At 45.9% G+C, this 24,340-nt stretch overlaps 1 protein-coding gene across 6 annotated transcripts in view; it reads left to right on the forward strand.

Moving 5' to 3' along the window:
- SYTL3 (synaptotagmin like 3) overlaps positions 1–24,340 on the forward strand; it is a 92,876-nt gene that overhangs the window by 35,039 nt on the left and 33,497 nt on the right. For all 6 annotated transcript variants that reach the window (XM_081829236.1, XM_081829235.1, XM_081829241.1 and 3 more), the window contains 3 exons: positions 2,511–2,575; positions 21,363–21,414; positions 22,807–22,876. In XM_081829236.1, the coding sequence (XP_081685362.1) occupies positions 2,511–2,575; positions 21,363–21,414; positions 22,807–22,876 (187 nt within the window). The remainder of the gene's footprint in view (positions 1–2,510; positions 2,576–21,362; positions 21,415–22,806; positions 22,877–24,340) is intronic.

Here is a 24,340-nt window from a genome sequence, read left to right on the forward strand (position 1 = left end):
ACAAAGGGTTCCCCTTTTTGTACCTGGGGATTGGTGTGGACAGGGAGCCTTTAGGAAGGGTATCAGGGAATCATTGCTTGGGAACGGCTGATTCTGCAAGGACTGGGAGATCCAGCTCAAATCTGTTCTCAAAGGAAACAGCCTCAAATGCAAAAAACGTGCTGTTTGGCACACGGTTTAGGACTGTGCTGTTTTTATCCTTCTATTCTTTAATCACAGACGAGCCTGAGAGACCTGAAGTCTGTGTCCAGATCTGTCCTGCCAAATAAGCTCCTGCTTGAACTTCACAAGTAGTCAGTTGGGATATGCAGTTAGAGGACCTAGCACCAGGGGACAGATATTTTAATTCACTGCATAGATTCTGAAGCCAGGGCTGGAGGAGGACGGTGATTTACCCAGTGTCTCCACCTTCCCCCTCCCTCCGCTGAGCTTTCCTTTCGTGATGGTGTTTCCGTGTGCTTGCTTCGCCGCGGCAGGCTGTGTCTGGCTAGCCTCGGCTGACCATAGGGGGTCGTGGTTTGACGCACCGCTGAGTTCTCAGCTCTGACCTCCTTCCAGTCCGAGCCCTGCGCCATCCCCGCACCTTCTGGTACATGGATGCTGTTGGTCCCAAGGGTAACAGGCTGCAGAGCAGGACAGGGTAGATTGGCTGAAAGGGTCACCACCACCAGGAAGAAAAGTCCAGGAAGGGGAGTTCATTTATTAGATGGAGGCCTCCTGTTTCCACATTTGATTTTGTTCCTCAGCTCTCTTCATCTGATGGTTAGACCTCGTCCTGCAGATGGAAGAGTTGCCCACGAGCATAGATGGCAAGTAGGGTCCTTCAAAAGAGCATGAATTCACCACCTGCCCCACTCATCTCTCCAAACTTTGCCTGGTTTTTGATCCCATGGTTGCCTTCACGCACCAGAGGGGGAACTTCCAAGGAGCTGAGTTCTCAGTGTTTCATGTCAGTTTAGTAGATCAGATGTTCGATTTTATGGTGCAAACTTTTCCCTGTCTCTCTGTAGACATATCACAGCTGAACATTTTATATATTTTGGCTCTGAAGGGTAGTGACTGATTATCAAAATTCTGTTATCACAATTTATAGAAGTCCTGTGTATTTTTCCCTTGTTCTAGTCACTAAGCATTGGGAATCATAATTTACTTACTCATCAGAGAACATAACAGTTTCTTACTAGATAAAGGGGAAGAAGCTGGTTGGTGTCTTCTAACAATTACTAGAACTCTGTAGAGAAAGAGGGTATTTTAAAAACATATAGTTGGACATATATTTGTGAATTGACTTAACATTTATAGCAGTTGTAAGCACTAGTTAAGAAAAATCCATTTGAGTTCATATATAGCCTAAAAGAACCTAATGGAGAACTTATTTTGGTACTTTATAGACGAGATTTCATAAGTTGAAGTTGTAATTTTTCTTAAACTTTCATAATCCAGGAATTGGCAAGTTTTGTGGCGCATTATTTTAAGGGTGTGAAAAACTTGTAGCATCTGTGTGTTTACGTTTTTACATCCTAAAATGATGTTAACAATTCTACATTTCCAAGGTTTTTTGACATTGAGGGTGGCTTCTCCAGAAATTTGGGAACTGTCAAGAGCACAAGGCATTTGGGGACTTTGGTTTCAAGCAGTGCACATACAGAGAGACCTGTTCCTCCTGGGACCGAGACTGGAGGAGATGCGGGGATGCCGAGGAACCCTAGCACCTGCTAGCCGAGCAGCTGGCCAAGAAGAGGGCATTTCTCAGGTGGTCCACTTGGACCCAGGTCCCGGGTCTTCATGAAGCACATGGATCCCACATTCCAGACTTCAGGTCCTTCTAGGAAACTTTTCGGCTACTCTGTTAGCTCTTAGGAAACGTGGTTAACACAAACTAACCTTGGGACGCCTGGGTGGCTCAGTCGTTAAGCATCTGCCTTTGGCTCAGGTCATGATCCCAGGGTTCTGGGATCGAGCCCCGCATCGGGCTCCCTGCTCTGTGGGAAGCCTGCTTCTCCTTCTCCCACTCCCTCTGCTTGTGTTCCCTTTTTCGCTGTGTCTCTGTCAAATAAATAAATAAAATCTTAAAAAAAACCCCAAACAAACACAAACTAACCTTAACCTAGGATTTTTTGTTGACTATCTTTCATGCCATTGTTTACTGCCGTAAAAATAATAATTGATCATTTTGATGGTAATTTTGTTTCTCCTTGTATATTTATTCAGAAAACATGAAGTACTTAATATGTGTTGGTCACACACATATGTTAGTATGTATACATTGCATGCACATGTTACATATAGGATAAAATAGACCCAAGCAGAGACTCCCAGCTTTGCTGCTGACTGGTCAGATCATTTAACCTCTACAGGAGATCTGTAACGTGGGGTTTGGGGCCAGAAATTTGAACTCGGAGGACCCTTGCAAGACGAATCTTATGTGATAGTATCTACCTACCTCTCATGAGCCAAATACAGCACCATCCACATCTCTGTCTGAGGCTTCCTTTCTGCTTGTTTTTCAGAAATGTGAAAATAAAAACTGGAGAATGGTTCTTTGAGGAACGAGCCAAGAAATTTCCAACTGAAGGTAAATGCTCTTAAGTTTTTTTCTAAGGTAAAATGATATACTCCCAGTTTTAAAATATTTGGTGTTAAGACTTTTGACTATAAAAAACTTTACAGGCTGGGGGCACCTGGGTGGCTCAGTGGGTTAAGCGTCCAACTCTTGATTTCAGCTCAGGTCTTGATATCAGGGTCGTGAGTTCGAGCCCCATGTTGGGCTCCATGCTGGGCATGGAGCCTACTTAACACGAACAAACAAACAAACAAACACTTTACAGGTCATGGTAGGCAGGCCTTGCCCTTCTGAGCTCCTGTTCTGTTTGGTTGTGCTTTCTGCACTTACCCTTTGGCCCATGCTGCTCAGCATCTTTCATTGCAGTGTTCCCCTCAGTACCCCAGCTCTCCCTGGAGTCTCCCCAACTTCTTGCTTGTGGGAGTGAGCTCTCCCTCCTCTGAGACTCCAGCAGCTCTGGTTTGTCCATCCCTTGCATAATTGGGGAAAGTGCCTTATGCTGTACTATTTGTATACTTCTCTTTCTCTCCATATGCAGCAACTGTGCTTTTCAAATCTTGTTAGCCCCTTACATCACTGAGCACAAAACCTTGTTCATGATACTTGAACAAAGTGATGGAATAGCTGAAGGCCCTGGGTAGTGGATGGTATTAGAATTTGGCAGAGGTTGATGATTAGGAAGTGAGCGCATGTTGTGAGTCTCTGAGTGCAAGTGTGCATACGGTCTGGGCAACTGGAATATCTTATAAAGTATTTGTGAAGCTGATGTAATGGTGTAATTGGTACCTGGGGCCAGAAGCCATGGGGAGAACTAATTCTCTGGTAACAGCAATGCCATGTCAGGATGTGAGCTGCACAGACAAGAGAACGGCTTATCAGACAAAGGCACACACGTGTCATCAAAATCAAGTGGAGCCCGCATGCTTGGTGACTCGCGTTCATCCACATGGTAACACACATCCTCTGTGATGTGGGTCAGTGGGGACTGCACACAAGGAGCCTAGTCTGACCTAGAGGGAACAGGGTGGCTTGAAACCCTTCTTTCTTCTGGAAAAAGTGACCGTTTGAGATAAAGAAAGAAGCTATTTAGCCACAACCCAAAATGTGTTGGCAAGAAAGGAAGCCATGTGTTGGAGCACTGACACTCAAGCTTTTAAAAAAGGCACTGTTAGCTGAGGTTGATAATCAGTTGGCATTACATTCTCTCCTGGATTATATTCCAGACTCTTCTTACTCAAGCAAAGATTATGTTTCTGCAGAGTTTCTTACAAATCTGGAAGGAAGTACAATGCTAAGGGGTATGCTCGAGCAAAGGGTGAGCAAGTGCGTGTGGTCTCACCCAGGACAGTGCTTCTCCACACTTTTCCTTACAGCCCACTCTCCTGTCCCAGGCAGCCTTGCTAACACTTTTTCCTAAATACTACCTGTCCATGAAAATTTACTACCCCAGGTATATTTCTGTTTCTGTACTGAGACCTTTTGGAGCACACTAAAATTTGTCTTATCCACTAACCACCCTTTTTGCCTCCCTGGGGCTGTCATCCCCATTTAGGGCATAATCTAGACAAGCATGGCAGCATGAGGTCTAAGTTGTATTGCTTTATTTTGTTTCTTTAAAATACTTTTTTGTTGGGGCACCTGGCTGGCTTGGTTAGTAGACATGTGGCTCTTGATCTTGGGGTTGTGAGTTCAAGCCCCACGGTGGGGAGTAGATTGTACTTAAAATTAAAAAAAAAAACAAAACTTTTTGTTATGGGGCTGGGGTCTTCTTCAGGTGGTAGATTGTCATTTTTTCACTCAGTTCCTACTTCATAAACGGTAAGACTGGGGAGTGAAATTTCTGTAATTTCTCAAAACAAGTCCATGAAGACCTCTCCTGGAAACTTTTTAATACACTGTTGAAAGTTTTAGTACTATTATTTCAATGAGGGAAATGAGCTTGCAGGCCAGAACACAGGTGTGTGGCATGCACGTGTGCGTGCTCCTTACCTTCTCATCATCTTTCTGGCACTCTTCTGGTGAGTAAAAGTGAGCAGAAGCAGTTAGGCTGGCCACCTGACATAAGAAAAGGTGTAGGATAGGAATGAACCTGAAGTCCTGGGTTTCTCTTTTTGGTCCAGCGACTTTCCACCAGAATGAAAAGATCAAGAAAAAAAAAAAAGTAGACAATGAAAGTCAGCCTGAGAAGAAATCATCCTTTTCTCTTACTGTCTCTCCCAAGGTATAAAAGAAACAAACAACAATAAAGAAAAAACAAATTCCTTCCTCCTCTGCACTTGCTCCCTCACATGCCGAGGTGTCCCATTTTCTTATTGTCCAATTTTAGGCGAGTCGGACTCAAAAGGCGGGGAGAGCCCAGGGAAAAGTGCCGAGCTGGGGGAACACACGTGTGAGCTCGGGTGGGTGGGCGGAGGTTGGCAGGCGAGGAGCCAGGAAGGGCCGTCGGGGTGATGGTTCGCCCGGCAGGTGGGAACCCCCTCGCTTACACCTGTGCCCCCACCAGACCAGCTGGCGCTGGTACAGTAATTGAGTGGACTCTGGTCCACGTGCTGTATCCGCTGAGGGCCAGTTAGGAAAATAGAAACCACGTGGGGATTTGAGCGAAGAGGATGTAATTCAGGGAACTGGTGAAACAGGTATTATCGGAGGAAGAGAGGCAAAAAGGGAGGCCTGTGGGAAGCCCTGAGGTGCTAACTGCAGGAAGCTGACCCCTCGGTTCCGCGGCTGGGCGGATGTGCTCAGGAACCTCGTGCCTTCCGATCTTTCTGGCGCCCCCTGGTGGGCCTGGTGGGGAGCCCGCCGCAAGCCCTGCTCGCCGCTGTGCTGCAGACTGAGATTCTGCACGTTACCTAGTGTTTGTTGTCATGCTGGGAATGCGCCTCTTGCCAGCCTTCCACATCCTCATCGGAAGCTGGAGAAACGAGACGGTGGTACGAGACACCGAAGAGTACCAGATGGCTCAAATCTGTGCCTCTTTCTATTGCTGGATAACAAATGCCTCCAAATGTTAAAACAATCAATATTATTTTATATGGTTTCTGTCTTCAGCTGAGGGGGCTGGAGGATCTGCTTTCTGGGGGGCTCATGCACATACCCGGTGTGCTCGTGGTGCTGATGGCCATAGGCCTGGGTTCCTCCACACCCCCGCCTCTGGCAGGGCCGCCTGAGTGTGCTCACCACGTGGTGGCTGGCTTCCCCCAGGGCCCTGGCGTGAGAGACAAGGCAGAGCCCTACCTTTTTTATATTAAAAAAATTTTATTATTATGGTTAAAATATACACAACATAAAATTTACCGTTTTAACCATTTTTAACCGTACAGTTCAATGGTATTAAGGGCATTCACATTGTTGTATAACCATCACCACCATCCATCCTTAGGACTTCATCCTCCCGCAGTCTCCCCTGCCCTCACCTCCCCAGAACTCCTAGGAACTTCCATCCTACTTTCTGTCAATCTCTTCTATGCCCCTGCTTCACAAAGCACACCCTGTCATTTCTTCTCGATCCCGTGGTGACACAGGTCTGCTCTATTCAGGGTGAGAGGGACGGTACAGGGTGGATCAGGAGGCAAGGGGCCCTGGAGCCCGTCAGAAGCTGGCTACCGTAGGCTGTATTCCTTACCCTAATCCACGCACCTGAGACTCATACCTGACTCCCTCTGGCATGCAAAGGTCAGCAAATCCTGACCTTTCTGCCTCCCCAGTATCTTGAACCTTTCCCCTGCTCTTCATTCCCACTTCTAATGCAGGAGCTCCTGGCTGGTCCCCATGAGTCCACCTGCTTCCCCATACTCCATCCTCCATTTGGTGAAGAGGGAACTTTCTTTTCTCTTTTAAAAAAAGTTGTTCATTTTCTGATTATAGAAGTAATGCATACTTTTTGTAGAATATTTGGGAAATCCAGAACAGTGTACAGAAGGCAATAAAAATCCCTCCACTCAACAAACTATGTTAATTGCACACACACACACACACTCTTCCAGTCTTCTTTCTAGGTGATGCTGTGCATGTGTGTGTGCACATACAGACTTACATTTCTTTTTATAAAGATTTTATTTTTAAGTAGTCTCTACACCCAAAACATGGGACTCAAACTTCCAACGCTAAGATCAAGAGTTGCGTGCTCCTCTGACTGAGCCAGCCAGGCGCCCCCAAACTTAGAGACTTTTTGAACAGATTTATGATCAGACTATATATAGATTTTAATCTTGCTTTTAAAATTCAATACAGCTCAAACAATTTCTTATGCTATTAAGAGTTGTTCCAACATATATTGACCCTGCATAAAATACATCAGATGGATGCACTGTCTTTTATTCAACCTGTTCCCTCTTGTCAGGAAGTATATTATCGTATTCAAAATGTCATACCACAGATAACTCTGTGATAAACATCCTGTATGGGTATCTTGGCATCTCTGGTTATTTCCTTTGGAGTGATTCTAAGAAGAAGGACTGGTCAAATGTGTGAACACTTGAAAGGCTTTGATGTGTTTTGCCAAATCACCCTCAGGAAGTGTGTGCTCATTTACACCACCCTGGGCAGGGTACGTGAGCTGTCCTACCACACTCTGGCCACCACGAACTCCTATCCCTTGAAACAGGATTTCAAATTACATTTGTTCTGAATGTAAAAGCGATATATATTCATTTAAAAAATTGAGAAGTGAAGAAAAGCGTAACAAATAATGTTTAAAAGACAATGACTTCACCCTGAAAACTTTTGTTAACATTTTGGTGTACATCATATCTGTTCTTTGGTGAATCAATACATCTATGTTTGTGAGGGTATATGCATGTATGTGTGTGTATATACAAATATACACATATGCACACATATCTACACACACACATTTTTAAAAGTATTGAAATTAAACCATTAAGAAATTGATGTTTTTAGGTAAAAATTATTGAATGAAGGCAATTTTATATGTGCCAAGCTAATAGACTTACATAATTGGGGTCAAATTGTATATACAGTTTTATACTATTTCTTCACATAATAATTTACAAAGAACATTTTTCCATATTCTTATCCATCGTCAACTACATACTTTCTGATGACTGCATCTCATTCCAACATTGGAATGTGACCTCATTTACCGAACCAAATCACCATTGTGGTACAGTGAGGGAACTTCCGGTTTGCTGTTACATTTTTGGGAGTTTATAATATTATTAAAATAATAAATACAAGTGCAATGGACATCTTTGTAGATAAATCTTTGGCACGTCTCTGAATATTTCTAGAAAGAGAAGGATAAGATGAGAGGTTAGGAACATTGCCCCTGGGAAGGGTGTACCCTCCTTACCAGTAGGAATTATCCTTAGGTGGCGCCTGGGTGGCTCAGTTGTTAAGCGTCTGCCTTCGGCTCAGGTCATGATCTCAGGGTCCTGGAATCGAGCCCTGCATCGGGCTCCCTGCTCCATGGGAAGCCTGCTTCTCCTCCCACTCCCCCTGCTTGTGTTCCCTCTCTCGCTGTGTCTCTCTCTGTCAAATGACTAAATAAAATCTTTAGGAAAAAAAAAAAGGAATTGTTCTTAAAAAACACTCCAGACTGTATCAGTTTGATAAAACCACACTGGTAGTCTGAAATGGTTTCCTGTCGTTTTCATTTGAATTCATCTAATTCCTAGCGGCGTTGAATATTTCCCACCTGTTTGAACTTCTGCAGAAGTTCTTTATATGTTAAGGCTCTTTGCTCTTTTCTGTCCTGTTAGCTGCACCTACATCATTATGTTTTTTGACAGAAGAAGTTTTTTCTTGGGTATATACAGTCAACCCTAGCTTTTCCTGTAGAATTCTTTGAGGGTTGGAGCTCTGAGTAAATGAGTGAATGAGTGAATGAGTGAATGAATCAAGTCAGTAAGGATGGAGCTGTTTGGAGATGCAAGGTGATGTTCTCTGTAGAGAGTTCTTTTCCTTTTTAGCATCCAGAAACCTAGAGCCAAATTTAATGTTCAGTTTAAGGAATTCCAAGAATCATTATGCTCTCTGTCACCCCATTTCCTTTTTATATGCCTATTTTAATGGTTCTATTGGATGTGTGCCATTTAAGGTAAATTCTCCCCAAATTTCCTTGAAAGTAGACAAAGTGTAAGTAATAATCCAATGAAGTATAATAGGTATTAATTGTAGCAGTTTGTTGGGCTACTTTTCCAACCCTCAAAAAGATTTAAAAATAAGAAAAGATGAGCTCCAATTTTTTATTTTGCACGTATATGATACAAAAAATATTTTAAGTATTTTGCTTTTCTTATATTTTTTTTCTGATTATAGACTGGCTTTTGTTCCCCTCTAAGATTTTATAATTTGCTATTTAGTTTTGTTGTCTTAAAATAATTCCTTGTATGCCGTAGTTGTGGTTCATCTGGGGTGCATCAGAATGATCAAAACATACAGACCTTCATAGGGTCGGCAGTGTCCTGTAAGCAGCTAGCTACCCAGCCATCTGGTATAATCACCTCCTGCCCCTCCACCCTCGGGCAGTTGGCTATCTCTGCACCTAGGGTTTTTGCTGTGGCTTCTGGGAACCCTGCTCCAGGATCAGCTGCAAGCTGTTTCAAATTCAAAGTTCCCTATTCCGTGGGACCGTGACTCAAGAGTGTGTATTTAATAAGTCCCCAAATAATTTTTTATGCATTTTAAGTTTGAGAGCCACTGGTAAAGTAGCAAATATAATAAACAATTATGATGACACTTTTCTAGATCACTAATAACTTAGAGAACTAAAACTGAAAACCAATCTTATTTTTTGGCATCTGCTAAGCTTATAAAGATAGTGCCCTCTTCTGGCTCCTTGCTGTGAATGCATCTTTTATTTATTTATTTTTTTTTGCTTTTGTTTTTTGTTTTTTTTACAACCATGACATTTTTTTTAAAAAGATTTTATTTATTTATTTGACAACCATGACATTTTATTGCTTGATATTTGAGTTTAAGAGCAGAAAGATGACAATACTAATACTCTTAATATTAATATTTTTTCAAGTTTCAGAATGGTTAAATGTTACATATAAAACAATCTGTTGTGACTTTCACTCCATGGTTAGTAATTGGGAAATAAAATAATTTAGGAAGACTGTACCTTAATATAGCTTTTTTTTTTTTTTAAGATTTTATTTATTTATTTAACAGAGAGAGACACAGCAAGAGAGGGAACACAAGCAGGAGTAGTGGGAGAGGGAGAAGCAGGCTCCCCGGCTGAGCAGAGAGCCCTATGCGGGGCTTGATCCCAGGACCCCAGGATCATGACCTGAGCCGAAGGCAGACGCTTAACGACTGAGCCACCCAGGCGCTCCTATTAATATAGCTTCTGATAATGGTCTCAATGATCCATGATATAGCTATCCAGGACCATGTTATGTCTCATAATCATGAAGGAAAAGAAGTTTTATCACCCCCTCCCAGGAGTGTGATTTCATTCATGTGACTTTTTGGAGCTCTCTTCTTCTACACGGGCAGCTTGGATATGGCCCATCTGATTGCAGGGCTTTGAGAAGAGCTGGCGGGACTGGCTGTCTGGGGGTTGGAGGACTCAGGCTCATGGATTACAAGAAGGAGGTGTGAGTAAATAGGGGTGACCCTATCACAAAGCCCTGCCTTGATTGCCTTTCTGCTTGTTGGCTCAGTAAAGACCTCCCACCCGTGCAATTCAGCAGGTGGATTTTACAAGGATGATTGAGGAAAGCTTTCTGGAGGTTACAGACCAACTGCCTAGTTGATGTACTTATGTTCATGAGAGGGCGTCTTTATGAAATCATGTTTATTTCCCAGATACATAATTTTGTATATGGCTTTGTCTTATTTAAAAGAAAATGTGGCATCTTATCTCTTGAATATTTCCTTCTCACTACTCTCCTTCAGAGGAAAGACAAATTGAACACAAACCCACAGGAGGGGGTGTGAGCCCTAGAGGTGATTTTCCCAGCTGATTGGATTGTTCTCCGTGTCCCAGACAGATTTTCAGACCCGTCCATTTAAATCAGAACAGAGACTGTCAGGTCAGATTTTATGACTCCCATGTGAAGTAAGCCCTTGACCTTCAAACTTTGATTCTCACCCAGTGTTTCTAGGTAATAGTCTTCTGAAGGCAGGTTCTTGAGTGTAGCCATCTTTGATTTCATGATGCCTTTGGCTTTGTTCACAGTAGCAACTCAAAAATTGAATTGTTTAGATTGTCCAAGGTGCTTTGAATACATCAACTCAACCCAGATCTTTTTTACCCCATATTCTATCTCAGATGTCCCCCCAGGCTGCTAGACTATCCCTGCTGCTTTCTGAGCGCCGGTGTTCCTACCTGGACCATTTCTGCGTCTCTCTTCCTCTACCACTGTCCTCTGCACCCTCTCCACTGCCCTCCAGGATGAGACCACCCTCGGCAGTTTACATTTTTGGTCCTGAGTTGTCATGACTACCTCCCTATTTTGATCCATTGCTTTTAACATGGAGGGGAAACCGTGATTACATGGGCTAGTTATTAGGCTAGTCAGTGTTTTATTTTACTTAATACTCCCTGCTCCGTTGGGGGTTGGCAAACTACAGCACGCAGCCCAAATGTGGCCCACCAGCTGTTTGTATAAAGTTTTATTGGAACACAGCCATGCTAGCTCCTTTCTGTCTATGGCCAACTTTGCAGTACAATGGTCGAGCGGTTGCAACAGAGATCATATGTCTGGCAAAGCCTATACTTTTTTAACTTGACCCTTTGCAGAAAGTTTGCTGGTCCCAGCTCTGTGTGATAGGCAGGTAATGTGATGGCATTTTGGTAAGCATCATTATTTCCCTGCTTATGAACAGAATGGGAAACCAAGGTAAAATCATTGAACTGAATAGAATTTCTGAGTTAAGAATCCATGTGTTCATATGTTGAGACCAAATTATTGGTTAGGGTAGTTTCTGGGGAGTATCTTGACCATTGGACGTTAAGCTATCTCCTTGTGTGAATACATTTTTTGAAAAGACTAGACCCCTACATATTTTTTTTTTTAAGATTTTATTTATTTATTTGACAGAGAGAGACACAGTGAGAGCAGGATCACAAGCAGGGGGAGAGGGAGAGGGAGAAGCAGGCTTCCCGTGGAGCAGGGAGCCCGATGCGGGGCTTGATCCCAGGACCCTGGGATCATGACCTGAGCCAAAGGCAGACGCTTAACGACTGAGCCACCCAGGCGCCCCTAGACCCCTACATATTTAATTGAGAAATCATTTTGTATTTAAGAACTCCATGCTCATCATTTTATTGCAGTAGAATAGACATACCATAAAATTCACCATTTTAACCATTTGTGAGTGTAGAGTTCAGCCGCACCAAGCACGTTCACAGTGTTGTGCAATCATCACCACCATCCGTCTCCAGGACTTTTTCATCTTGCAAAGCCGAATCTCTCTTTGCCATTAAACGCTAACTGTCCAGTCCTCCCTCCCAGCCAGCCCCGGTGACTGCCATTCTGCTTTCTGGCTCTATGAGGTGGACCATGCTAGGTACCCCGTGTAAGTGGAAACATAGTCCATTTGTCCTTTCATGTCTTTCTTATTTCACTTATGATGTCTTCAGGGTCCATCCATGTGGTAGCATGTGTCAGAATTTTCTTCCTTTTTAAGACCAAATGAAATTCCATTGTGTGTACCTACTGCATTTTGTTTATCCTTTCATCCCCCGGGGGTGGGGGTACTTGGGTAGTTTCCACATTTTGGCTGTCGTGACCAGTGTGGCCATGAACATGGGTGTGCAAATACCTGTTTAAGTTCCTGCTGTCAGTTCTTTTGTGTTTATACCCAGACGTGGCATTGCTGGGTCACGTGGTAGTTCTGTATTTCATGTCTTGAGTGACCACCATACTGTTTTCTGCAGTGGCCGCCCATTTTATGTTCCACGAGCAACGTGCAGGGTTCCAGCTTCTCCGTATCCATGTGGATACTTGTTATTTTCTGTTTTGTTTTTTTTTTTTAAATAATAGCCATTCTAATAGGCATAAAGTAGTATTTCATTGTGGTTTTTTTTTTTTCTTTTAATTCATTCCCTCAGTATTAATTAGGCATCTACTAGCCTGACACTTATTCTATTCTGTGTATGGATTTTGTTTTGATGATTTGATACACACAAGTATTGCAAAACATTTACCACATAAGGTTTATTAACACATCTTTCACCTCACACAATTATCATTTTGCCATTGTTATGGCGAGAACATTAACAGTCTGCTCTCATAACAACTTATAAGTCACAATATGGTATGGCAACTGTGATCACCATGTGACTATATATATTAGATTCCCAGAACTTATTCATCTTATAACTGAAAGTTTGTACCCTTTGACCAATAGCTCCCCATTTCCCCTGCCCCCAACCCCTGGTAACTACCATTCTACTCTCTGTTCTGAGTTTGGTGTTTTTAGATTCCACATATAAGTGACATCATACAGTGTTTGTCTTTTTCTGTCTGACTTATTCACTTAACATAATGCCTTCAAGGTCCATCCATGTTGTTGCAAGTGGCAGGATTTCTTCCTTTTTATGGCTGAATAATATTCCCTTTTAAAAAAATATTTATTTTTAATTTTAGAGAGAGAGCATGAGAGAGAGTGAGAGCACGAGCAGCGGGGAGGGGTAAAAGGAGAAGCAGACTCCCTGCCGAGCAGGGAGCCCATGTGGGACTCGATCCCAGGACCCTGGGATCATGACCTGAGCCGAAGGCAGAAGCTTAACCAACTGAGCCACCCAGGTGCCCCAATATTCCTTTCTAATATATACCACATTTTCTTTAACCATTCGTCAGTTGAAGGACACCTAGGTTGTTTCCATGTCTTGGCTAGTGTGAGCAACGTTGCCGTGAACATGGGAGTGCAGCTATGTCTTTGAGATAGTTATTTCATCTCCTTCGGATATATACCCAGTGTGGGATTGCTAGATCATATGGTAGTTCCATTTTTAATTTTTTTGGAGGAATCTCCACACTGTTTTCCATAATGGCTGTATCATTGGGGTTTCCATTTGCATTTCCTTAATGATTAGTGATGCTGAACATCTTTTCATATGCTTATTGGCCATTTGTATATTTTCTTGTCTATTGAAGTCCCATGCCCATTTGAAAAATTGGGTTATTTTGTTTGTTTCTGGATAAAGAAGAAGAAAGCCAGAAGACTCACACTTCCCGATTTCCAAACTTACTACAAAGCTACAATAATCCAAATGCGGTGGCATGGGCTTGGGAACAGGCAGAGAGACCAATGGAATGGCCTAGAGAGCCCAGAAGAAACTCTTGCACATGTGGTCAGATGACTTCGAACAAGGGTGCCAATATCATTCAAGGGGGAAGGATCAGTCTTTTTAATAAATGGTGCCAGAAAGACTGGATATTCACAGATGAGAGAAATTAACTCAAAATGGACAACAGACCCAAAACTATAGAGCTCTTAGAAGAAAAACACAGAGGGAAAGATGACATTGGCTTTGACGATGATTTCTCAGATGTGATGCCAAAGGCAGAGCACCAGAAGGAAAATGGGCAAATGAGGCTACATCAAAATGAAAAGCTTGTGCATCAAAGGACACTGTCAACAGAGTAAAAAGGCGACCCATGGAAGGGAGGAAAACATTTGCAAATCACATATCTGATAAGGGATTAATATCCAAAATCTTTAGGAAAGAGAACTCCTAAACCCTACATTCAATTTTTAGCGAAAATCAAAGGACGCAGGAAGGCAGTCTACATTCTGTTGTCCCCAGGTCCTCAACAAGCCTGGCTGGTGGTTTTGTCAGCCCTAGGCATATCTTTGTGGAAGAGTTACTGCCCAGCTCCTGGTGACTGTTATTAACGTGGAAGCCATCCAGAATTTCTGCTGATAGCATATAGGGAGCTTAATTAAGGAGAAAAAATTATCTTTCTCTCTTGCGACTAAGCAGAAGAGTAATGTCTCGTAGCAGAAGGACACTGGCTGAGAGAGATTTTCTGCCAACAGGATTATAAATCGACTGTTATTAATTTTTGTTCTCCTGGAAGGCATTAGTTGCTGATTCACAGTTGTGCACTTTATCTTCTTTCATCCTGGGGCAGTGCCTTAGCCCTACTGCTTTAAGCTCAGAGCTTCTCTAAGGACTAAAATATATTTTAAAATGGCTCTGGATTCTACTCCAAAACCATTTATGACAGGATATGATGATTATATGCTGAGGGATTTCTAGGTCAAATTTTTTGAGATATTTTCCATTTTATGTATGTGAGCCAAAAAAAATTGGTTTAAAACTTTATTGTTCTAGGGATTTTTTTCTTTCCTATTAAAGAAAAAAGTCCTAAAACACACCGTAATTGTCCAGTACCCCCTGCAAATCCTGGTTTGATTGATTGATTGATTGAGTGATTTGTTTGTTTATTTTCACCTCCTGGTTTTATTCATCTTTTCTAGAATTTCGAGGATACTCAAGCGCCAGTGTGGACCAACTGTTAGGACTGTCACATACAATTGAGCAGGTTGAGCACTGTACTAGGGAGCCACCGCTCAGGGGGCACAGTTCACATCGTAGACATCTGAGACTTGTGTGTTTATTATGATGATTTTTCTGGAAGAATCAGCAAACTGTGTTGTTCTAACAAAATCCATCTATTACAACCAACTCCTAGGGGTAGACAAAATTATCTTGAGGAAGGGGCACGTTTGCGTCGTTCACAGGGAGGTTCTATGTGGGGTCGCCCCGCCTGTCTTTTGCTTTGGGTCACACCTGGAATTCTAGAGTGTGGTTTCCTACCTGGGATGCTGCTTCCCCTCCAGGGGCACCAGCAGACGGGTGGTCACGGGTCAGGCCACCCTCCTGTTCGATGGTCTGTTAGCTCCCCAGCTGGATCCCACATGGCTGTACAGTTGGGTGGCACTTCTCTAACAAGGGGTTTCTGTGGGGCCTTACGGTCTAGCAGGGGAGGTTAATGGTGATGTCTTGGAAGAAGAATAACACACAGATCCCAGAGTTCAGGACGTGAGGCTGCTTGGCCACCGGACAAGATGATTTGCTGTTGGCTGCGTTGCACTGAGGCTGCTCTGGGCCCGCGTCACCTGAGTGGGAAGAGTCTGGGTAGCAGGGCCTGTCCTCCAGGGCACTGGCAGGCTGCAGCGAGTGTGCAGTGAGCTCGCTCGCCGGGCGTGACAATGGAGCCTGGCTAAGATGAGCATCCGTTCTGTAGGAGTTTTTGTGAGCGCCTGAAATGAGGTACCTCATCCCTATTCTTTTTCGATGGAGAGGTAGTCCACAGAGAGATAATGACTTGTCACAGACATGTGTGTGCCAGATGCAGGACGGCTGTTGGATCTAGAAACCACAGCTGTGCTCCGTGGTGTGCACGGATCTGTACAGGACCGGGAGCTCCTGGGTGTGAGCAGAACTTGCGTCTTCCTTATCTCTGTGAAGTGCTCCCGTGCTTTCGACATGGTGGATGTGAACGAATGGGTGAGTCACATGTAAGCCAGGTCATGAAAAAATAGTGACCTCCTTTTTTTTTTAAAGATTTATTTATTTATTTTAGAGAGAGAGCGCCAACAAGCGTGAGAAGTGGGGAGGGGCAGAGGGAGAGAGAATCTCAAGCAGACTCCCCGCTGAGCACACAGCCTTACGTGGGGCTCGATCTCACGACCCTGAGATCACGACCTGTGCCGAAATCAGAGTCGGACGCTTAACCGACTGGTGCCCCGATGACCTTCTTTTCACACATATTTGGTCGTACGGTTCAAATGAGGAGGTAATGCTTTGTGTTAAAATAGTTCTGGTTGCAGTTGCTGCATTTATAACCCCCACCCCCGCACGACATACTCTGATGGTGCTGGCGACACCAATAGGCGTAAGAGGAGACCTGTGTCCTCGGGGTGCTCTCCGCCTGGTCGGGGAGACCAACACAGATGCACACAATGACAGCGAAGCCAGAGGACTGGTAGAGAAGTGTGCACGGCAGTGTGTGAGGACAGCTCGGGTCCCGGAGGATACACCACTGGCAGCCACGGGCACATGAGCAAGGAGCATGGAAGAGGAGAGTCTAGTGGGCACCGGGCATCCTCACCAGCACCTCCGAATGGGACGGGGGTACATACTCTGAATGGCGGAAGGAGACCCCGGAGAGGCATGCAGGGACTGAAGCACAGAGGACCTTGTAGGCCCTTCCGTGGGGCTGCTGGAACCAGCCCTGGAAAGTGCTGGCGGCTTCGACCAGCGGGAGTGTGTTGCTGTCTCACTGTTCTGGGGGCTGCAAGTCCAAAATCCAGGCTCGGGGGACCACGCTGCCCCTGCCAGCGCCAGCGGAGGGTCTTTCCCGCCTCTCGTAGCTTCGGTTGCTTCTCTGCCATCCTTGGCAACCGTTGGCTTGTGGACACATCACTCCAGTCTCTGCTTAGGTTGTCACATGGCCGTGTTCACTTCCTCTTCCCTGTGTGCGTGTCTACCTCTGTGTCCAGATTTTCCCTTTTTATAAGGACACCAGTCATATTGTGTTAGGGCCCATCCCAACGACCCCCCCAGCTTGCTCCGCCAAGACGCTCCAAGTAAGGTCACAGTCACAGGTGCTGAAGCTTAGGACTTCAGGGCACCCAGGTGGCTCAGTCGGTTAAGCGTCTGACTCTTGATTTTGGCTCAGATCATGATCTCAGGGTTGTGGGATTGAGCCCCGTGTCGAACTCCGTGCTCGGTGGGGAGTCTGCTTGAGATTCTCTCCCTCTGTCCCTCCCCACTTCTCGCGCCTGTTCGCGCTCTCTCTAAAATAAATAAATAAATCTTAAAAAAAAAAAAAAAGATTAGGACTTCAACATGTCTTTTCAGGGGATACAACTCAACGCATAGCAGCCTTGGATGCGGGTCAAGGAAGTTCATTCACAGAACAACTTGTCGTACCCACGTAGACAGGGAGCTGCAAGCCAAGGACGGCTTCTCCTGTGCTCTGGGTGGGGGTCGCTGCAGGGGGGAGGGAGCAGGCTAGGAGAGAAAGGGGAGCCCGAGAGGGGCAGGGACGGTGCTCACACCCAGGGCTGGATGCCCCAACCCCGGTGCACGGGCTTGGTCCCTTGATTTATGTGGCCTGAGATACACAGGACAAATAGAAAGCATGTCTAAAATGAAGAATCTCAGCATTTTCTGGGCGTTGGCCATTGGTTTATAAGTGGTTGTTTCTCCCCTTGCTTTTTTTTTTAATTATTTATTTATTTATTTGAGAGAGAGAGAGAGAGAGAGAGAAACAGCATGAGAGGGAATAGGATCAGAGGGAGAAGCAGGCTCCCCGCTGAGCTGGGAGCCCGATGTGGGACTCGATCCCAGGACTCCGGGATCATGACCTGAGCCGAAGGCAGTCGCTTAACCAACTGAGCCACTCAGGCGCCCTCCCCTTGCTTTTTATTATGAACATTTTCCCTCGTGAGGAAGGTAGAGAGAATGGGAGACCCCCGCGTACCAGTCACCGCTCCCCCCTACCTTGTGTGTGTCCGGCTTTGTAGGCAAGTCATGGTGCGAAAGGCAGGTTTGTCATTTGTATGTATTTTGTCATTACAAAATGTCCCCGAGCCTCAGTTTTTGTTGATAAAATTGAGATGACACCTGGAGACAACCCAAGAAGCAAAGGCACATGGAGCCCTGCGCCTGGCGCAGTGCAGTCTGCTGCTGACCAACGGTGGCCGCACCTTCTCGAACGTGCTCTGGAAGCCTGGACTCTGCCGACCCACAGCTGCTCCTCCGCCCAGCCTCTGGCCCAATGAGGCAGCCAGAGCGGCACAGCGGGGCCCCTGCTTCAGACACCCCGCCTCTCAGGACGCCTGGGAGGGCATCCTTTTCTCCGCGTTTCCTCCCCGTGGTTACATGCATGGTTATTTTTTTTTTTTTTTTGGAGAGAGAGAGTGTGAGATGGAGCAGGGGGAGGAGAGGCGGAGGGAGAGAATCTCAGGCCGACTCTGTGCCGAGCGTGGAGCCCAATGTGGGGCTCAGTCCCACGACCCTGAGATGGTGACCTGAGCCGAGATCAACAGTCTGAGCCCAGGGCTGAGCCACCCAGGCGCCCCTGTGACGTGCATTGTTATGTTAACGAAAAGTCAGTAGGGCTTTTGAAGGAAGCCTCTGATAAGAAACAAGTGAGGGAATAGAGGAGGAAGCAACATGGAAATAAACAGGGCAGCGCTTCCCAAACTTCAGCGAACGGACCTCAATTCTGTGCAGCGGGGCTGGGCCCAGGACTCGGCATTGTTGACAAGCTCCCAGCTGGGACTGCAGTGCTGCCCACACTTGGAATAGCAACGATATGGGGGTGCAGTAGGACCCGAGGGCCAAACCTGTCCTTCTGCCCGTTTTTCTATGTCCTGTGAGTTAAGAATGAGTTTTACATTTTGGAATTGTCAAAATAGTTGTAACCTGTAAAAAAGCCGTGAAATTCAAATTTCAATGTCCATCAAGTTTTATTGGGGCACAGACATGCCCACTCTTTATTTTTTTATTTAATTTAATTAAAAATTTTTTAAAAGATTTTATTTATTCATAAGAGACAGAGAGAGAGAGAGAGAGAGGCAGAGGGAGAAGCAGGCTCCCCACTGAGCAGGGAACCTGATGTGTGACTTGATCCCAGGACCCTGGGATCATGACCTGAGCTGAAGGCAGACGCTCAACCGTCTGAGCCACCCAGGCGCCCTATTTTTTTTTTTAATTTTATTTTAAAATTTTATTTAAATTCAGTTAACTAACATACAGTGTGTGACTAGTTTCAGAGGTGGAGTTGGGTGATTCATCAGCGGCATGTAACCCCCAGTGCGCATTCCATCACGTGCCCTCCCCAGTGCCCATCACCCAGGTATCCCATCCCCCCGCCTCCCCTCCAGCGACCCTAATACTGTGCATGGCTGCTGTCACAGCGGCAGAGGACAGAGACTGTGTAGAGCCCAGAACACTTGTCTCTGCGGAGGGGGTTTGCGGAGCCCACAGCGCGGCCGGCCAGGCCCGATGCGGCCAGCAGGGGGCAGCAGAGAGCCGTTTGTGGCCAGGTCTTCGCGGGGACCTCAGGAGGGGTATTGGGAAATGGGGTGTCGGGGGACTAAGCTGAAACTGAAGATGGAGGTAGGGGCCTGAGGTAGAAATGCCCAGGCAGTGGGCGCTAGGAGGTGAGGTGGGGGTAAGTGGGAGTAAGTAGACAATGTCTATGCAGACAGGGAAGCCAGGCCGGAGAGGGGGCGCCAGGGGTGCGTGTGGAGGCCCCGGGACGCTGCATGGGGCTTGGATTTGGGCAATGGCAGTAAGGGGTCACTGAAGAGCTTTCGGCAGTAGAACGATAGCATCGATGGGGGGCTGCGCTGTGCCTGGTGGCTGTGCCTTGGGGACACTGTCACCACAATCCAGGGACAAGATGCTGAGCGTCTGAGCAGACAGGTGGGCGGGAAGGGAGCCACAAGCCGCGGTGAGCGGTGAGCGCACCCGCCGACCCCCAGGAGGGCTCCGACCTCGCTGTCCCTTGTTGGGGTCTGCCTTTTCACCCAGGACACCCTGGATACACAGTGTCTCTAGTTTTTCTTTTTCTTTGCCTTGCTTTTTTCTGCTTTCATGACAACCGACCGTGAAGCAGTTAGGGGTCGTTCTCTTTTTCTTCTGGCCTCGCGGTTTTCTTTCCAGTGGCTCCTCGGGTGTGGGCTTTCATCCGTCTCAGGCCGGTTCTGCAGGTGCCCCTCTCGGCCTGTGGGGCTGCCCTTCTGATCCGCCTTAGAGAAGCCTTAGTGGGGGCGGGGGAGGGCTCGTGGACGCCTTCGAGAATCTGGTGAACACCATCATCGACCCCCGCCCCCAAATGCACACAGACAGGGAGACTCAGAGCTTGACATGTGAGTTCGGGGCTCACACACTCCCTGAGGCCGGCGCCAGTTAGGAACCCCTCCCCTGGGGGTCAGCTTCCTCCTAGCTTTAGGGTTTGGGCCTTAGGGTTCGGGCCTTGATATCAGAGCCGCTCACCTACCCCCCCCCGCCTGCCAAAGTCCTCCCTGCCCTGCTTCTCCTCTGATGGAGGTGATGTGAATATGTATGTCAGTCTTTCTTGGGGGTGGATTAAAACCTTCACACACACCCCATGGGCGCTAGACAGCATGGCAGGCTTGGTGGCTCCCAGCCTGTGTCGGGCAGGGTGGAGGCGGGCTGGGCAGACTAACCTCTTCCTATGCACTGGGCCAGGAAACACTGTGTTCACAGAACTATGGAGAGTTCTATTTTTGGGGTCTTAATACATCATAAAATCCCCTTGCCTGGAAACAAAAAGAGTACTATATCAGAAGTGGTCTTTTTTAGGAAATTATTAGCTTCTACAACTAGAAATAAGTAGATTACATTTTTTAACAGATTAATTTAATCCCCATAACAAGGAATGTTTAAAGGAATATAGTCATGCTATTATTAAATGTTTCCAAAGGACAAATGGAAGCTTGGAAGCTTGGACTGCTTTTCAGATTTTCCAGATTTAGAAAATCTAACCCTACGTCAACTCTTAATAAAAGCACTCGTTCCCAGCAATTATGTGTATGTATGTGTTTATGTCTGCATTTTTAACAACTTTTGTGGTTGTAGTTTATAGAGCATAAACATCATCTGTTTTTTAACATATTATATAATTTGTTTTTAGCAAATTTACGGAGTTGTGTGACCATCACCACAGTCGAACTTTAGAGCATTTCTGTCACCCCAAGATGGTCTCTTACTTTTTAATTGCAAGAAGTGGTATTAGAAAAATAATAATTTTAATTGATTGCTTCCTGTGTTTGCATCACCAAGGTTGTCTTCTTACTAATGAATGACCTTTGCTGATATCTCTTCCAGGCAAACACGGGACAGCCGGAGCAAAGCTCTTGCAATCTTATCAGGAGCTGAGGTGAGTGCTGTACGAGGGCAGACCGTCCTGGCCCTCCCCTGGCCTGGGGAAAAAAGGACGCTGAAAGAACTTCTAGATCTCCTGACTTTCAGACGTGGCTGCTCTGGAATGTGACTTTTTTTTTTTTTTTTTTTTTAATGATAAAGTGCCTGGAAAAGATTGAAACAGAGATCTTTCCAGATTCTTATGAAGGGCCTTCTTGGGAGCTAGCAGAGCAGTTTCTCACTAAAGGTTTTATTTCCTAAATTCTCCTGAAATGTGGTACGAAAATGAGATATTATTTTTGAGGGCATTTTAAATGAAATTCTGAACCAGGCATTTGCTTTTATGAATCATTTGTATCTCCAACATCATGCCTGGTAACTGACTCCTCAGACATCCGTGGAATAAAATTGGCAGCAGTGAGGCATGGTCTGCGAGATGCTAACTTCTTTTTTTTTTTTAAGATTTTATTTATTTATTTGAGAGAGAGAGAGAGAGCACAAGCAGGGGAGAGGGAGAAGCAGGCTCCCTGCAGAGCAAGGAGCCGGAGGTGCTCGCTCCCAGGACCCCAGGATCATGACCCGAGCTGAAGGCAGACGCTTAACTGACTGAGCCACCCAGGCGCCCGAGATCTAACTTCTTGATACAAAATCCTAAACACCTAGCACTCTTGGAGCTAGCAACAATTCACGCACCTGATTGCACCAAATAAATTAAAGTATTACTGAAAGCTCCCCCCCCCCGGCTTTTTTTTTTTTTTTGGCCCATTATGAGATTTTCCAGTCTTGGGACTTCATTTTTTTTTTTTCTCCCCCATCAACTTCTTCTTCTTTTTTTTTAAGATTTTATTTATTTATTTGAGAGAGAGAGAGTGAGTGAGCAGGCATGAGCAGGGGGGAAAGGCAGAGGGACTCAATCACAACACCCTGGGATCATGACCTGAGCTGAAGGCAGATGCCTAAACGACTGAGCCACCCCAGTGCCCCTCCCCCGTCAACTTCTGATTCCTCTCATGCTTGATGTTGGCATGGCGTTTTGGGCACTTCTGTTGGGATTTCTGCTGAGAGAACGCACACGGCCACAGGGGACACACACCCGGTCTGGGCTCTGGAGCGGCCGCGCTACTTTAGACGACATGCGCAGCACACAAGGCTTGGGCACGGGGCAGCTCGGCGCTCATTTGCCGCATCCCGATACCAGGAAATTGCACCCTGCCTAGAGGAGCAGATCCATGCAGGGCCGCTGGATCCTCTTCTAAAACATGAGGAAGTAAAAGCAAAAAGCAAAAAGCAAAAAAAAAAAAAGTCTGAGAACTTGAACGAGAGGATGATGGCGAGTCCCATGCATTTGTAAGACTTATAGTTGGATCATTCATAACCCGTTTTTTATTCCTGTATTTTTCCTTGGCAGCAAAATTTCTGTGGTTCCTCCTACCCCACCTCCTCTGAGCGAAAGCCAATGCAGTAGCAGCTCGAACAGGGTAATGTGTCTGTTCTGTGTGCCTCCCTGGGGAAGGGGCAGTGGGAGAGAGGCAGAGGAAGAACGGGGTCTGAGAGGTTGGGCCAAGGTCGTTGGAGCAAAGGGATCCGCCTGTAGCAGAAGCAGGCCATGGAGGGCGGCAGAGAATGGAGGCCAGAAGTGCTGGGCCTGCCCAGTGTCTGTGCTCCCACTATGCTTTGGGGGCCATGGGATCATCTGCATTAACAATGACTCACCTTCTGTTTGCACCCCACATCCTCACCTGCGTCCCACGTCCTCACCTGCACTCTCTGTCCCCACCTACACCCCACATCCCCACCTGCACCCCACATCCCTGCCTGTGCCCCACATCCACCCCCTACCACTTTACTCTTGTCATTTTGTTGGCTGTCTTCCTTATGTGTGCACTGCGCTCTTGAGTGTGGGGGTCTGAATAGGCTGCAGTGTGTTGGGGGTCTCTGGGGATGTGAAGAGAAATAAATACAGGTTGATTCACAGGTGTGTGATTCATAGGTGTGGGAGTGCCTGGGGTGTGTGTGTGTGTGTGTGTGTGTACCTTTTGAGTATTTATAGATGCTAACATAAAATAGGCCAGGACCATTTCTGTCCACAGAAATTAGTGGTGTCATCTTAGAGAAGTTACCTGGATTCCCACTTGGGAGATGGAAATAGTTATACTCCTCTGGCTTGCTTCCCAAGGCTGGTGTGAGAAACTAATGAAATAATGTCTGTGCTGGTACTTAGAAACTGTAAAGTGCCATGAAAACACATGGTCTTGATTATTTTCATTATTATTATTCTGTGAATTAAAGAGAGTAACTATATCTGTACATAGAAAGGCATGTTCATGTTCATATGCTAGTGAGAGAGAGAGAGAGTATATTTATTCTTTTTCCAGTTTCAAACTGAGTCCCTGGAATGACCTTCAAAATTCTGCTCCACTTTCTCCTTGAGATTCTAAATCCTCTGAAGTTGTCCCAGCAGGGATGTGCTCAAGACATATTTCCTGGATCGATGGATGGATGGAGGGATGGATGGATGGATAGAAGGATGTAGGGAGGGAGGGATAGGAGGGAGGGATGGAGGGAAGCAGGGAAGGAGGGAGGGATGGATGGAGGAAGAGGTGGATGGGGGACTGATGGAGGGAGGGATGGATGGATGGAGGGATAGAGGGAGAGAAGAGTGGGTAGAGAGAGGGAGGGTGGGATGAATAGAGGGATGAATAGTTAGATGGAGGGATGGATGGTTGGAAGGGTGGAGGGAGGGACAGATAGATGGATGGACAGATGGATGGATGGATGATAGATAGATGATGGATGGATGGAGGGGTGTATGGATGGAGGGATGGATGGATGGAGGGGTATATGAATGGAGGGATAGATGGATGAAGGATAGATGGATGGACAGAGGGGTGGATGGATGGATGGAGGGGTGGATGAGGCAGGGTGTGTGGATGGAGGGATGG

Source organism: Leptonychotes weddellii, chromosome 8 (assembly GCF_054177405.1).
Source record: "Leptonychotes weddellii isolate Sample4059 chromosome 8, ASM5417740v2, whole genome shotgun sequence".
Taxonomy (NCBI): Eukaryota; Metazoa; Chordata; class Mammalia; order Carnivora; family Phocidae; genus Leptonychotes; species Leptonychotes weddellii.